Source organism: Rhea pennata, chromosome 13, assembly GCF_028389875.1.
Source record: "Rhea pennata isolate bPtePen1 chromosome 13, bPtePen1.pri, whole genome shotgun sequence".
Taxonomy (NCBI): Eukaryota; Metazoa; Chordata; class Aves; order Rheiformes; family Rheidae; genus Rhea; species Rhea pennata.
The window spans coordinates 7151797-7164562 of NC_084675.1; the positions used below are offsets into that span (position 1 = coordinate 7151797).

Here is a 12766-nt window from a genome sequence, read left to right on the forward strand (position 1 = left end):
CCGGCGCGAGGGACGCGCCCCGGGAACCGCCGCCTCCCGGGGCGGTCGCGGTTCGGTCGTAAGGGTTATGCAAAAGCTTCCTCGGTTTGGATGCCCGCCGCAGCCTTCCTTTGAGAAGACTGCTGGCCCAGGCTTCCCTCCCCACGCACGTGAAAATACACTTTGTATTTTCAGGGAGAAAATACTGCGAAAGGGTATGCTGGAGGGTGGTGGTGGGCTTGCATCTCTGAAAAAGGAAAAAAAAAATCCCAAACCTCTCTTGGAGCAAAATATTTGTTTCTTGAATGTAATTATAAATGTCATTGTACATTCTTCCTGACTTCGATGCTTATCTTGAAGAGTTCAGTGAAAATAAATTGTTTTCATGAAAGCAGAGAAGCTATTTGATAAACACACTGTCTCAGAAAATTGTTCCTGAAGCAGAGGTCGTTCTCTCACTTTAAAAGAAAGAGAATATATTTTAGAAAACAATCCAGGCAGCAGAAATAAACATTTTTTGTTTCAGTCAATTCATTTTAAAAGGCAATGTGTAAATCGCATGGAAAATTCTGCACTGATTATTTTGACTGCTGTAGAACCCTGAATAAATGGAGTTGAAATGGACTTATATTGGAGAACATTGTATTTAGCTGCAAGTTGCAGTGTTATTTTAGTACTGATTTTCTAGATTTGGTTTTGTGATCAGATGTTTTATTAAATATTAGCAATTCATGGAAGAGAGGGTTGTTTCTTAAAAACAGCTTGACAGATAGCGTTTATGAGCTTGGGGAAATAGTCTTGAGAACTGGGTGAAATCTGTTTTCAGCCTTTGAATGTATAAAACCCAGCCCACGGAAGCGTCGAAAACAAAGCTCTACCCTATAAAACTGAGTTTATGCCTCCTGCAGGAAAGCAGAGCTGTTTGTTTTGGAGATGTTATTGTGGTCCCCAGATCACACTTCTGGAAATCTGTTAATTTTTAATCTGATGTGCCATGCATGTGCCTATTACTAAGTCCCAAACTCTATTGTACAAATACTTCCAAAAAACATTTTATTTTCTGATTTTCACCTAGAATCTTACTGCTATTAATACCAGAGTCTACAGCATTAATTAGGGGACCTAAAAGGATAACTAATGGGTCCTTGGGAAGACTCCTTCCAGTTACAGGAGGGATCTGATCTATCCCAATAAAGTTGCGTTTCTACAGTCTCACCAAACGTGCATAAATTTTTGTATGTTTTCACATATTCTTTGGCATCACTAATTGTTTTGTGGCACAAGGCGACATCACGGTAAGGTGCTTTCACTTTAGAGAGGGGCCCCAGAGCAGCAGCCTGACGTTCGTTGCTTCTTCCCGTGGCAGAGCGGCGGGGCCGGGTGGGAACGGCGAGGAGATCCCGGCAGGCGGCCGGCCCGGCCCGGCGAGGCGGAGCACGGCGCCCGCCGTCCCCGCCGGGTCTCCCGGCCCTCCCCTTGGGGACTGCTGCACTGGGAATAGGGTATTCCTGCACCGGGCCCTCAAAATCACCGAATGGGATTTTCTCGGTCTCTTCAGGAACACCATATCCCTGTTGGGATCCCTCTGCGATCCCGTGTCTGCACCCGACATGTAGCTGGAGTCATCTAAGCTGTACATTTTGACTAATTACTGAACATCCGATTAAATTAAAACTGAAAAATCTGTGTGAGGGGATCTGGTCAGACACAAGGCTTAAATGTAACCTTTCTCATCTGGAAACACCGTTCTCCATCTCTCACTAAGACTTTTCAGATAAGTTTCATTAAAATAATTCTTTCAGTAATTAGATCTGGTTCTGCTGTAAAATGAAACTTTCTGCCCGACAAGTTCCTTTAGACTTGCACAGAAATTTAAAGACGTTTGAGAAGAATGTGGCTTGCTCTTGATGAACATACGTATTTCTTTCTGTAGGCATTGTCTGTGGAAATTCCCTTTAAAAAGTACAGTAGATTTTTTTCTCTCTTTTAATAATTCTTTTAACAATTCATGCAGTTCACATGCAACAAGTGCGTGGATGGGGAGAGAGACAGAGGGGGGAAAAAAAGAAAAAACAACCCCAAAGAAACATATCTCATAGCTTCCACAGCTTTCTATCAGCAGATGATGTAAAACCAATGTGTACCGGACCATCTCTGACCAAGTTTTCCTGTCTTGCTTGGAAAGGGTACTGCTAAAGAAAGGAACACACTGAACGTTTCCTTAGCTCCAGTTAGCTTTATCAGCTTTATTCTTTACTGCTGATTCCGGGAAGGACACTGTCCCCGTCGTCGTTCTCCTCAGGAAGGTGATTTTTGCATTACCGGACGGTTCCCTTCCCGCCCGCAGCGCTGCCAGCGGTTTGGTTGTCGGCGCGGCCTGGGTCTCGCTGTAACTGCGTACTAGCGCGTCCGGACACCGTAACGCTGCGGGCAGCAGCAACGGGGTATTTGCTCCGCCAGAAAGTAACCCCGGAGCGCCCGCTGCCCGGGGCCTTTTTTCTTTACTGTCTCATATGCATATAGGATATTCACGCTTGTCTGACCACTTAGAAATACTACCTGACCCTAAAGTCTGATGAGAAGAGGACTTGGTGAATTAACGTGGTGTCGATTTTACATTTTCTTAGCCGAAAGTTACTGCTGCTGTTGTTGCTTCAAGGGGTGAGGCAAAATGTTATTGCTTCTCGGCAGCTGTGTCGGTTAAGTGGCCTGTAGGCCTAATCCCAAGCCCCCTGCAATCCATCAAAGGGATTTCCCATCCACTCCGGGAGGTTCCCAATTATTTTCTCAACTGGAGCTGGTTGATGCTGCACCTTCGTCTTCGCCTCCTGTGCCCCGTCCTCTCCGTTTCGTGTCCGCTCACCCCGCGGCCGCTCGGGGGGAAGGACTAGGACACCTGATGGCGGCAGCAGCGGCGGCGGCCAAAAGTTTCTTCAAAATCAGGGCTACCTGGTACTTTTAAAGTGATACGTACAAAAAAATATAGACACTGCGCTCATACTGCACCCTGGACGTACTCCTGGGCTAACTACGTTGCTACGAACAGCCAGATTGACGTCATGTATATGGATTTAAACCGTCGCACGGGTTATTTAAGTTTACGTATTTAATAAGCTAAATTGAAGAGGTGTTGAGGAAGGAAAATGCACATCTGCCTAATTTGTTGGACTGCCAAATTGTCTCCGGAATAATACAACATAAAACGCAATATTTTGTTTAGAAAGAAAAACAAATTAGCATATATTTCTCCGTTTCTCTTCTCTTTTTTCATAAAAGCACTCATGATCCCACTGCAGTCCTGCTAGTGCTGTGAAAGACTGAATTTTGACACGTGGTAGGGATGCCAAACCCAGATTACGGTCAGCAACTGGAATTTCTTTTGTTCGGAAAATCACCCAATTTCCACATTTTAGTTCCATAATTGCATTAGAAGCCAGCATGTCAAAACTTTTCCCCAAATACTGTTTTGGGTGATGCATTTTGCTTACCTGAGATTCAAAAAGTCAAGCCTGACTCTCTCTACCCCTGGCTTTTCCCCTTCGAGCTCTGCGGTCCCCTCCCGCGCCGGCGCGGCTGAACGGGGCGCTCCGGGGCGCTGCCGCTGCGGCCGCTCTTCCGCGGCACAAGCGGTTGCGCTGGAATCGGCGCGGTCCGTGAGAGCACTTGAAACCAGCGTCATTTAAATCGCCGCTGTTTGCTTACCTGCTGCGTTTCGAGCGCGCGCAGCCCCGGGCTCTGGCCGCTTGCCCTCGCGTCTCCGCGCAGCTCTGCCGTCACGGCCCCCGCCGCGGCCCCTGCTCCGGCCCCGGCCCCACGAGCGCCCGGAGCAGGCGGTGGCACGGCAGCGCGGGGTGAGGCACAGGCGCAGCCTGAAGCCACCGGCTGCATCCGCCCTCCAACCTTTCATGGTGACGGTGGGACCAAACGCTAACGCTGCGCTCGTTTGCCGCTTGCGCCTTGTTCAAGTACTTTCCCTCCAAAGCCCATGGGAATACACTCCCGGATTTCAGTAAAACATGCAGAGCCAGAGCAGGGCTGCGTAGGAACAGCCTTATACGTGGTGGAGTATCTCGGCAGAACCAGGTGCCAGCAATCTGGCCGCAGACCTGAGAAACTACTTATTCTAACAAGTGCCTTTCCCCCCCACCAAAAAAAACCATTTACCTAATGAATAAAACGAACTGGATATCGCTTTATTAACCTTGGCCAAAATGCTGAAATGAGTTTGCTGGGTCCAGGCTCCCGCTTTCCTGGCAGTGACGCTGCAGTGCTCTAACGCGGCGCTGCGCTCTGCAACGGGTTCGGCGCTTGGCTCTCGGCTCATTTCCGAACAAGCTGCCTCTCTCCCGAGCCTATGTAATTTTTGCCACAGGTATGGGTGTGCATATGAGGACACCCTGAACTGTACATTCCTCAACCACTTCTCTTCTAGCAGCCGAGAGGATTTTTTTTTTTTCATTTTGGTTGAAAACGGTTGACACTGAATGAACATGAAATTGGATGAAGTATCTGGCTGCACATGCATTTTTGTTCTACTGAGACATTCACCAGTTCATAGACAGTTTTCTGGAAAGTTAAACTATATGTGCTCCATGTAAATACAGATGTACATCCATGCTATGTTTAATTTTGCTCTTGGAGGAAAATAGCACTTTAGAGATTTCTCTTTGCTTCTCTTTTGCTTTAAATGATGACACTTTAGAATCGACATCCTCATTAAAGGTATTACTGATACTGTGATTTGGTCTCTGCTGTGCTAGCAGGAGCTATGCGTGCCACCATAAATACTGGAAATAGGATTTCTAGGAATGGAGTTGGGGAGTTGTTCACTTTCTATGTGTGTTGTGGTCGATGTTGGTTGTTTTGCAGTTTGCGCCCTCTCTCCGTGGTGGCGTGTGGACACCCAGCGTGGGGCTCGAGGGGCGGCTGCAGCCAGCCGTGGGGCTGGAGTGTCCCCCACGGCACAGACAGCACCGAAGGACCTAGTGCTCCTGCACAGCCAGACCTTGACTAACTGTCTTTGCTACTGTGCAACTAACCCGAGTAAAGCAAAGGCACGGGGCGCGTTTCCCGCTGCGCTGCTGGCTGCGGGCACAGCTCTCCCTCCAAGGGGCAGTTTTCCCGCTGTCCCACGACTGCTGAAGCCTTCAGTTAAGCACCTCTTCCTCCTTGTTTGCAGGGGCTCGAGTCCTACGGAAGGGAAAACGGCCTCTCCTGCTTTTTTAGTGTTTCCTTTAAAAGTTCGGGAGCGAGAGGCCGGGACGCGGCCGCTGCGCAGCGCAGCGCTCCCCGCGGCAGCGGTGACCCCGGCTGCCCGACCCGTTTGGGTTACTGCTCTTTCCTCCCGGTGACTTCGAGCGAGCAGGCAGGTTTCGCGGGCGGGCTGCTGCGCTTCAGAGTCTGACTCGTGCCAGCGCGTTGGCGAGAAAACCCAACTCCTTCTCCTGCCGCCGGCCGCGCGGAGCGGCTCAGCGAGACCCGAGAACAGGGGGGCGAGCGGCGGCGGCGCCCGGCCCGAGCCCTCCGCGGGCCGCCCCGGCCCCGGCCCCGGCCCCGGCCCCGGCCCCGGCCCCGGCCCGGCCGGCGGCGGCCGCCGGGGGCGCAGCGGGGCGGGGCGCGGCGGCGGCGGGGGCCGCGCTCGCTCCGCCCGGGCAGCGGGGCCAGCGCGGCGCCGGCTCCGCTCCGCTCCGCTCCGCTCCCGCGGCACTTGGCCCCGCGCAGCCCTCGCCACGCCAGCCCCGGGGCAGCCGCGGGGGCGGCTCGGTAGCGCACCCCGCCGCGGAGGAAGGGCGGGCGGCTGCCGGCTGCGCGGCCCGGCGCGGGCAGGGCGCTGCGCGGCGCTGCGCTGCGCGGCGCAGCGGCTCCCCGGGCGCGTGGCGCCTTTGTGCGCAGCGGCCGCTCCCGCCGGCGGAGGCGCAGCCCGCGCCGCGGCTCCGAGCGGCTGCAGCAGCCCTGCCCGCGGCCGCTGCGCGCAAGGCGGGCGGGCCCCCACCTGCGCCGCCGCCCGCCCCCGCGCCGCTCCCCTCCCTTCCCCTCCCCTCCCCTTGTTTACCTGCACTTTTCCGCCGCCGCCCGCCGGCCCTCGCCCCTGCCCGCTCCTCGGGGAGCCGCCGGGCCCCCCCGCGGCCGCGGCGCCCGGAGGCTCGCCGAGCGCAGCCCGCGGAAGGCACCTCAAGGTGGATCTATTAAACCTCGCGGCGGCTCCTCCAAGTGCACTTCTCGGACCAAAGCACCGGCATGGATGTACGCTTTTACCCCGCCGCGGCGGGCAGCTCGCTGCCCGGGGACCCCTCCAACCTGGACTTTGCCCAGTGTTTGGGCTACTACAGCTACAACAAGGTGATTTCGGTGGCGCGCTGCCGCCGGAGCGGAGCGGGGCGCGGAGGCTCGGCGGGGGGGGGGGGAGGCTCGGCTCGGCTCGGCCCGGCCCGGCCCGGCCCGGCCCGGCTGGGCGCCGCGGCCCCGCCGCCTTTGTGCGCGCTGGCGCACGTGCGGCGCCGGCCGCGCTGCCCCGCGGGCGCGGACAGCCGTCCCGTTTCCTAAAAACTGGGAGCAACTTCCAGGTGCGCCTCGCGGGCCCCGCGGCAGCTCCCGGCTCCGCGCGGGAAGCCGCTCCGGGAAGCGAGTCCCGTTGCGCGCGGCGCGGCGGCTGCGCGGGTCCGGCCGGGGGGTCCGGCCGGCCGGGAGCGGGTCGGGAAGTGCCGCAGCTGCCGGCGCTGGCCCCGCGGAGCGCCGCAGGTCGACGAGGATTGTTGAGGAGGTTGCGGTGCTGCTGCTGGTGTTTATTCGTGTCCCCCCTTTTTTGGTGGCATATATAATTTATGGAATAAATGTTGCAGCCAGAAGCCGCGGTCATTCCCCAGTGGCTACCTTTATTTGCAGAAACGCGTTTTAATACTAGCGGGATGATGTGTTTCACAAATGACCGAAATCTGGGAAATGCAAAGTTAAGAATGACACTGTGACTCATGCTATTTTGAAAAAGACTTAGCTGTTTGCACTGTGATGTGTCAATAGCACATTGAGCTATTAGCGCTGGGCCCTCACACATGCACATAAAGATCCCTTTCACACTGTGTTTTTCCTGGTGCTATGTTTGTCCAACCTCTGGGGCCTTTTGTGAGGCGTTGTATGCGATGCTGGGGAAAAGAAGGGTGCTGCGCAAAGTCTAAACTTATGTCAAAATCTCGTTTTATAGAGTCCTTTACACATGTGTAGGTAAAGTTTGATGAAATACAAAGATCACTCCCAGAGAGAGAAATCGTGTGGGTGTAAATAAAGAGGAGCAGTATCTAAAGAAAACTTTCTCCTGCAGAAATTACTTCCAAGTGGATGTTGGGAATATACTTTTCTGTTGCTCTTTGCAGTAATCTCAGCCTCAGTTGCTGCAGTGTTCAAGTTTATCGGTACTGATTCAGCGGCTGCCTTGCTTTTCAAAATGCCCAGATCCACTTTTGCTGGCGATGTATAATAGCGTTCCCGTGGAGTGTGCACGGCTCCGGCACTGCGCATGCTCTCTGCACCGGCGCTATTAGCATGCAGCTTTGTTAGGAGTTAATACAGAAAGACACAGGAGCATGAATTAAAGATGAAATGTCAGCCTTAACTTTGAATGCTGCTAAGGACTTCAGGAGCTCTAAAATGCCTAGTAAATATTCACTGTTGTCTGATATGCCAACTAATTTTGGAGGCTTGCAACACTTACTGACAGCATGCTTACTGAAATTTCGCTTATTTGATAACTTTATTGTGTTATGTGTGGTATGCATTTATTTCAGGATCTATCATAGTTTACTGTGCAAGTTCTTCTTGATTTGTTTTTTTGATGTCCCAAATCCTGAATGGCTGCAAAACCAGAAGTTTATTGTGTTCACTAACTTGCAGCAAAGGCACATGGAGTTATCTATAACCATTTGACTGTATTTCCCTTCCTTGTACAACGAGAACAGAGCATGCATTCACAAAAGGTCGGAACTAACTAACTTTTGACCTATTGAAAAATGCAATTCAGTTGCTCTGCTCCTCCTGAACATAATTTTGGCAAGTGTCTTGTAGGCCAGGCTTCCAATCTATAGCAGAAAGTATTTTAATGAAGTGTACAGCTTATAATGCATGTATCTTACAATTGATAAGAGGTATCTTTGCATATGGAAAGCCTGATCCTGAGCTGCTGTGTATGCAGTTCTGTTGCTCTGAGTTCTCCTTAGGCTCTGTAATGATGTAGTGCACAGGTGCTTCAAGGACAGAAGAGGAATCTGTGATTGAGTTCCTAGAAAGAAGCATCATCTTCTGTATTACTTATAATCTATTACTATATGAATCACTGTAAGGGCTTTTTTTTTTTTTAATTATTATTAGTTAAGTGTAAGTTTATTTTGAAATCTTCCCTGACTTGCTCTCCATGCGGTCTGTCCTTTTCCAGGAAAATAAATGATTACTCTGTTAGGCACTGAGATGACCAGAAGGCATAGAAACAGGAGCTGAAATATGTACTCCACTGAAGTAAATGGGAGAAGTGTTATTGATTTCACTAGGGACAGAAGCACCTCCAGTCTCTCTGAAACTCATTCGATGATCCTGCCCGCTCATCCGTGCCTGCCGCATTGTTAGACCCTGAATCCGTCTCTCCTCGGGGTAGTGACGTTGCCGGCAGCAACGGAAAGTGGCATGGCAGAAGCAAACACGGTGTGTGTGTGCGTGTGCATGTGCGCGCGCCCCTGCAAAAGCCTGGTTATTTATATGTAAATATTGTCAAGATTGTTAAAACATTGAGCTGATGACATATGACCTACCTACAGAAAACTCTTATTTGGCATCGTGTTGAGCATAAGGCCTTTTTGGGTAAATATACCCTATGAAACAATGCTGTTTTCCACCTGCACACCTTGGACACATACCGTTTTTTCCTGCTGGGGTGCCGTATGGACAGAAATGTTGCAGCCCGGCCCACAAACCCCTGAGCAGGGGTTGGGATCTTGTGGTGCCTTGTGAGCATGAAGGTGGGATCACATGAGACCTGGGCTTGGAAATGAAAGAATCTGGGGGTTGTCCTCACCCTGTACCTGTTGGTATTTGGTGGCCTTTTCCTTTCCATAGAACTGCTTTGCAGGCTTAACGTCACGTTTTTGAATCTGTCATCAGCATTGGATAAGTAGACCCAAAGCTAGGGGAAGTCGTCTTGGTTTCTTGGGAGCGTTACTTTTGGGTGTGTGGTAGGCATTTGCAGAAGGACTAAAGTACTTGAATATCCCCGCCATGATCTGTGTTACAGCAGTTCCTGGAATATTGCACATTGGGATCATTTCCGTGAAGGTGGTGCTGCGCGGCAAACACATAAAGGGCAAAAGAGGAAATAAAGATGCAGAAAGACAGTGGTTTGTCCAAGGTTAGGCAGTCGGTCACTGACCTAAGCAGGGCCAGAAGTGAGGTATTCTGAGATGCAGTCCAGTGGTTTATGCTGAATCTCATTTACTCTAATAGGATTACTTGCATGTTTAAAGTAAAGCATGTGCTTAAGTGCTTTGCTGGATCAGGGCCATATTTGATAAGTTTTCGGTGCTGGTGTGAGAGTACATACAACTTGACCCTGCCTGTGCCTGGCTGGTGATGGTTCTGGATAACAGAGCTCCACCTCTGGTTCCCAGCGCTGGATGGGTGAAATCATAGCCTGCCTGTTTCTAGAAGAGTCCTGCTGCTGTATACACAAAAAAATCACCAAAAAGTGGCTGTAGAAATTACAGAAAGTTGAAAGAAACCAGCTGTTGTGAAACATTCTGCCTCTGTCTTGAGCCCTTTTATGGTTCTGCTGATGGAGAGTCATTTTGGACATTGACCATAGTTTAATAGTTTTTCTAAACAAACTTTTTTCACTTACTGAGTAAATCACATGTCCTGTATTGAAAATATTTAGGGAACTACTGTTCATCATAGTACGTGCATTTTTTTTTTTTGTTAAAAGGAGCCATAATTCTCAAAATATTATTTGGAAAAGGAAAAAGAAAGCTCCAAAGCCTAAATGTGCACAGCTCAGTGCTTGACTTATCATTGTATTGAATCCTTACTTCATTACGTAGCTGTCTATGTTTTATAATGTTTATCTCTTTTACACAGATTGTCCTTGAAGGATGCAAAATTTCAAACGTACATACCTTTATTCAGGCACCGGCATACATCTCTGGATGCCGGAGCCTAACGTTTTTGGCAGAAATACTTTGCGTTTTACAGAAGCAGCGCGGGAGGGCTACCCGCTCCTTCCGCACGCGGAGCGTGGATAGCAGCGGTTTAGTCGCAAGCTGAAACGGGGCTATAAGCCAGTCCGATTAATGCGTGCGGTTGGGGAAAAATGGATTGTAGTTACGTGGACGATGGAAAATGGCTCTTCTTGCAAGTTTAGCGTGGCTATATAGGCGTAGGATTTCCCTTCCCGGCCGGAGACGCTGGTGCCCGTGCGGGGTGCGGTGAGGAAGCCCTGCGCTGGCAGGTCACCGCGGGGCGCTGGTGGCCGGGAGGAGGTGACCAGGAGCCCGCGGGCCGCGCGAGGTGCGGACGGCGCTGGCGCCGCGGGACTCCCGCGAGCCCTCTGGCGCTCTCCCGGAGCAGAGGCGTGAAGGCAGGGACGTAAACACGGTCCTGGGCGGCGGCAGTTTCAGCAGGGCTTGGGGAACTTGGTGCGGAGCTCGGGACTCTGCAGGCAGCTACTGCTGGGGAACCCAAAGCAGTCCCAAAACGTTGGACTGGGCAACCTGGCGCTCGAAGTGTTGAGTATATGCCCCCCTCTGCTTGCAAGGGGGAGTGGAACGAGCAGTGAGTGTCCACAAAGCATCCGGATTAGGGTTTGTGTAATCACTCCCACTTCCGCCGCGCTGGCTGGCGGGAGCAGTCATCCCACCGCTTCTGCCATGTAGCTCTTTTGAGGAGCTGGCTTTGAGAGCAAACCCCTACGTGCCAAGGGCAGCAACCTTACAAAACCCGGCGTTGTTCAGAGTGAGCTTGTATAATGGTGATGCTAATTGGATTGTGCAGTGTACAATTTTTTTGTTGTTTTTCAAGTAATGCAACTCCTATGTTGAATTAAACCAGTTGTAATCAAGATGTAGTTGACTGTAAGCAAAGTTTACTTAGGACTAGTTGTTTTACCCTGGTAATTTTTTCAAATATCTTTTTAAAAATATTTTCCTTACAATGGATCACAGTTGTATAAGCAAGATATTTGTGATAATGTACAGTAACATAGGAAGAGTTTGAGTTTCATGCTTAGGGATGATCCTGAGTGCTTGTGGTCTGTGTGGAAATGACACGTGAGTGTGTTTTAAAATAGTGATTATTCATAGTAAAAGCAATTCTGGTGCGCACATGCCCATGGCCATGGACACAGGCTCCCCCTCATGCACCCAGTTCCAGCCTGAGGAAATGAAATACTCAGTAAATCCACTTGGATGACTACAGCCTATTCCCATAACATTGCCTACATCCAATATTGCACTTCATATATAGTTATCGAGTCTAGCTGTACCCAATAATGGATTATTACAAATTTGTGATAAAATTTGAAATAATAACACAGAAAATAACCGCTTATATTCTCTGGCAGATACTTGAAATGTGGGTAACTGAGCGCAGGCTGTAAGTTCTCCGTGGCTCCCGTTTCTTGCAGCTTTGTACGGTGTCTAGCAAGGTGAGGCCAATCAAACCATGACCTTTGGGTTGTGCTGAGGCTTTCATTGAATTTACAGCTACTTCATGCCTATGCATTTGTTGAATTTGGGCACTCCCTGCAAAGCTAACTAGTGCTATAGAGTGATGATAGGAGAATTTGTACTGCACTAATCCTACAGTTTTATCTGTAATCACGTTTCTGCCGCCATAAAATAGAGTGCTATTATACAGACCTAATGGCAGGGTTGAATTTTCAGACGCTTCAAACTCTTATCTGGTAGCCGCTTCTATACTGCTACCTGTCCATGTGATGTATTTATAGAGTGCCAGTCACCATAGTATCTTTGTGATGATTGCTACCAAAATTGAGAACTCTGGGATGAAAATCTAATCAGGACTTTAGATAACAATGTCACACAAGAGCCTTCTGGTCTTTGCCACTGTGCTGGGTTAAGATGAGATGAGGACTTTGATGAGATCACGCTTGCTGCCGCATTATTCATTATTTATTTTCGTAGCAAGATTACTATTTCATATCTTTCCCACCGCGTGTTAGCACCTGTCAGACTAATCCAAATTCTCTTTTGGATGTGTATTCTCTCTGTTAGTACTTGGAATGATGTATTGAAAAATACAGGCAGTTAGAAGACTGCTGAACTAGTGAAGATGAAGGGGGGGGGCTCAAGTTGTTATAGCCTTGCTTTTGAAGTATGCACCCTGGATATCTGAACAACTGTTTTCATGAACTTTTTCGGACGTTTCATGGTAATGGGTGGGCAGACTTAAAATACAGGCTATTTTCATTGCACTAAAAATAGCTAAGTACTGTAGATATGATTGGGATTAGAGTGGTACAGCAGTCTCGATTCTGTCTGAAAAGGTGCACTGCTAGAAGTAGCAAGCATTACTTTATTACTGAAAATGAAAAATGTTTTAAACAAACAGTTTGTCTAGTTTTTAGTTTGTTTATATAGCTCATGTGCCAGCTATTGGCATCGGCTTTCTCTCTTTCCTCCTGCATGGCCAGCTTGCCTGTCAGGCTGAGTTTTGTTGAAAAGCTCTGTATAAATACCAAGATGGGGAAAAAAGAAAAAGAAATCTTTAGAAAGATGAAGAAACCATACTTGAGGAT

General features: G+C 49.8%; 1 protein-coding gene across 2 annotated transcripts in view; it reads left to right on the forward strand.

The window, feature by feature from the left end:
• Positions 1–6216: 6216 nt before the first annotated feature.
• TOX3 (TOX high mobility group box family member 3) overlaps positions 6217–12766 on the forward strand; it is a 71484-nt gene continuing 64934 nt past the window's right edge. For both annotated transcript variants that reach the window (XM_062586571.1, XM_062586572.1), the window contains exon 1: positions 6217–6318. In XM_062586571.1, coding sequence (XP_062442555.1) covers positions 6217–6318 — 102 coding nt within the window. The remainder of the gene's footprint in view (positions 6319–12766) is intronic.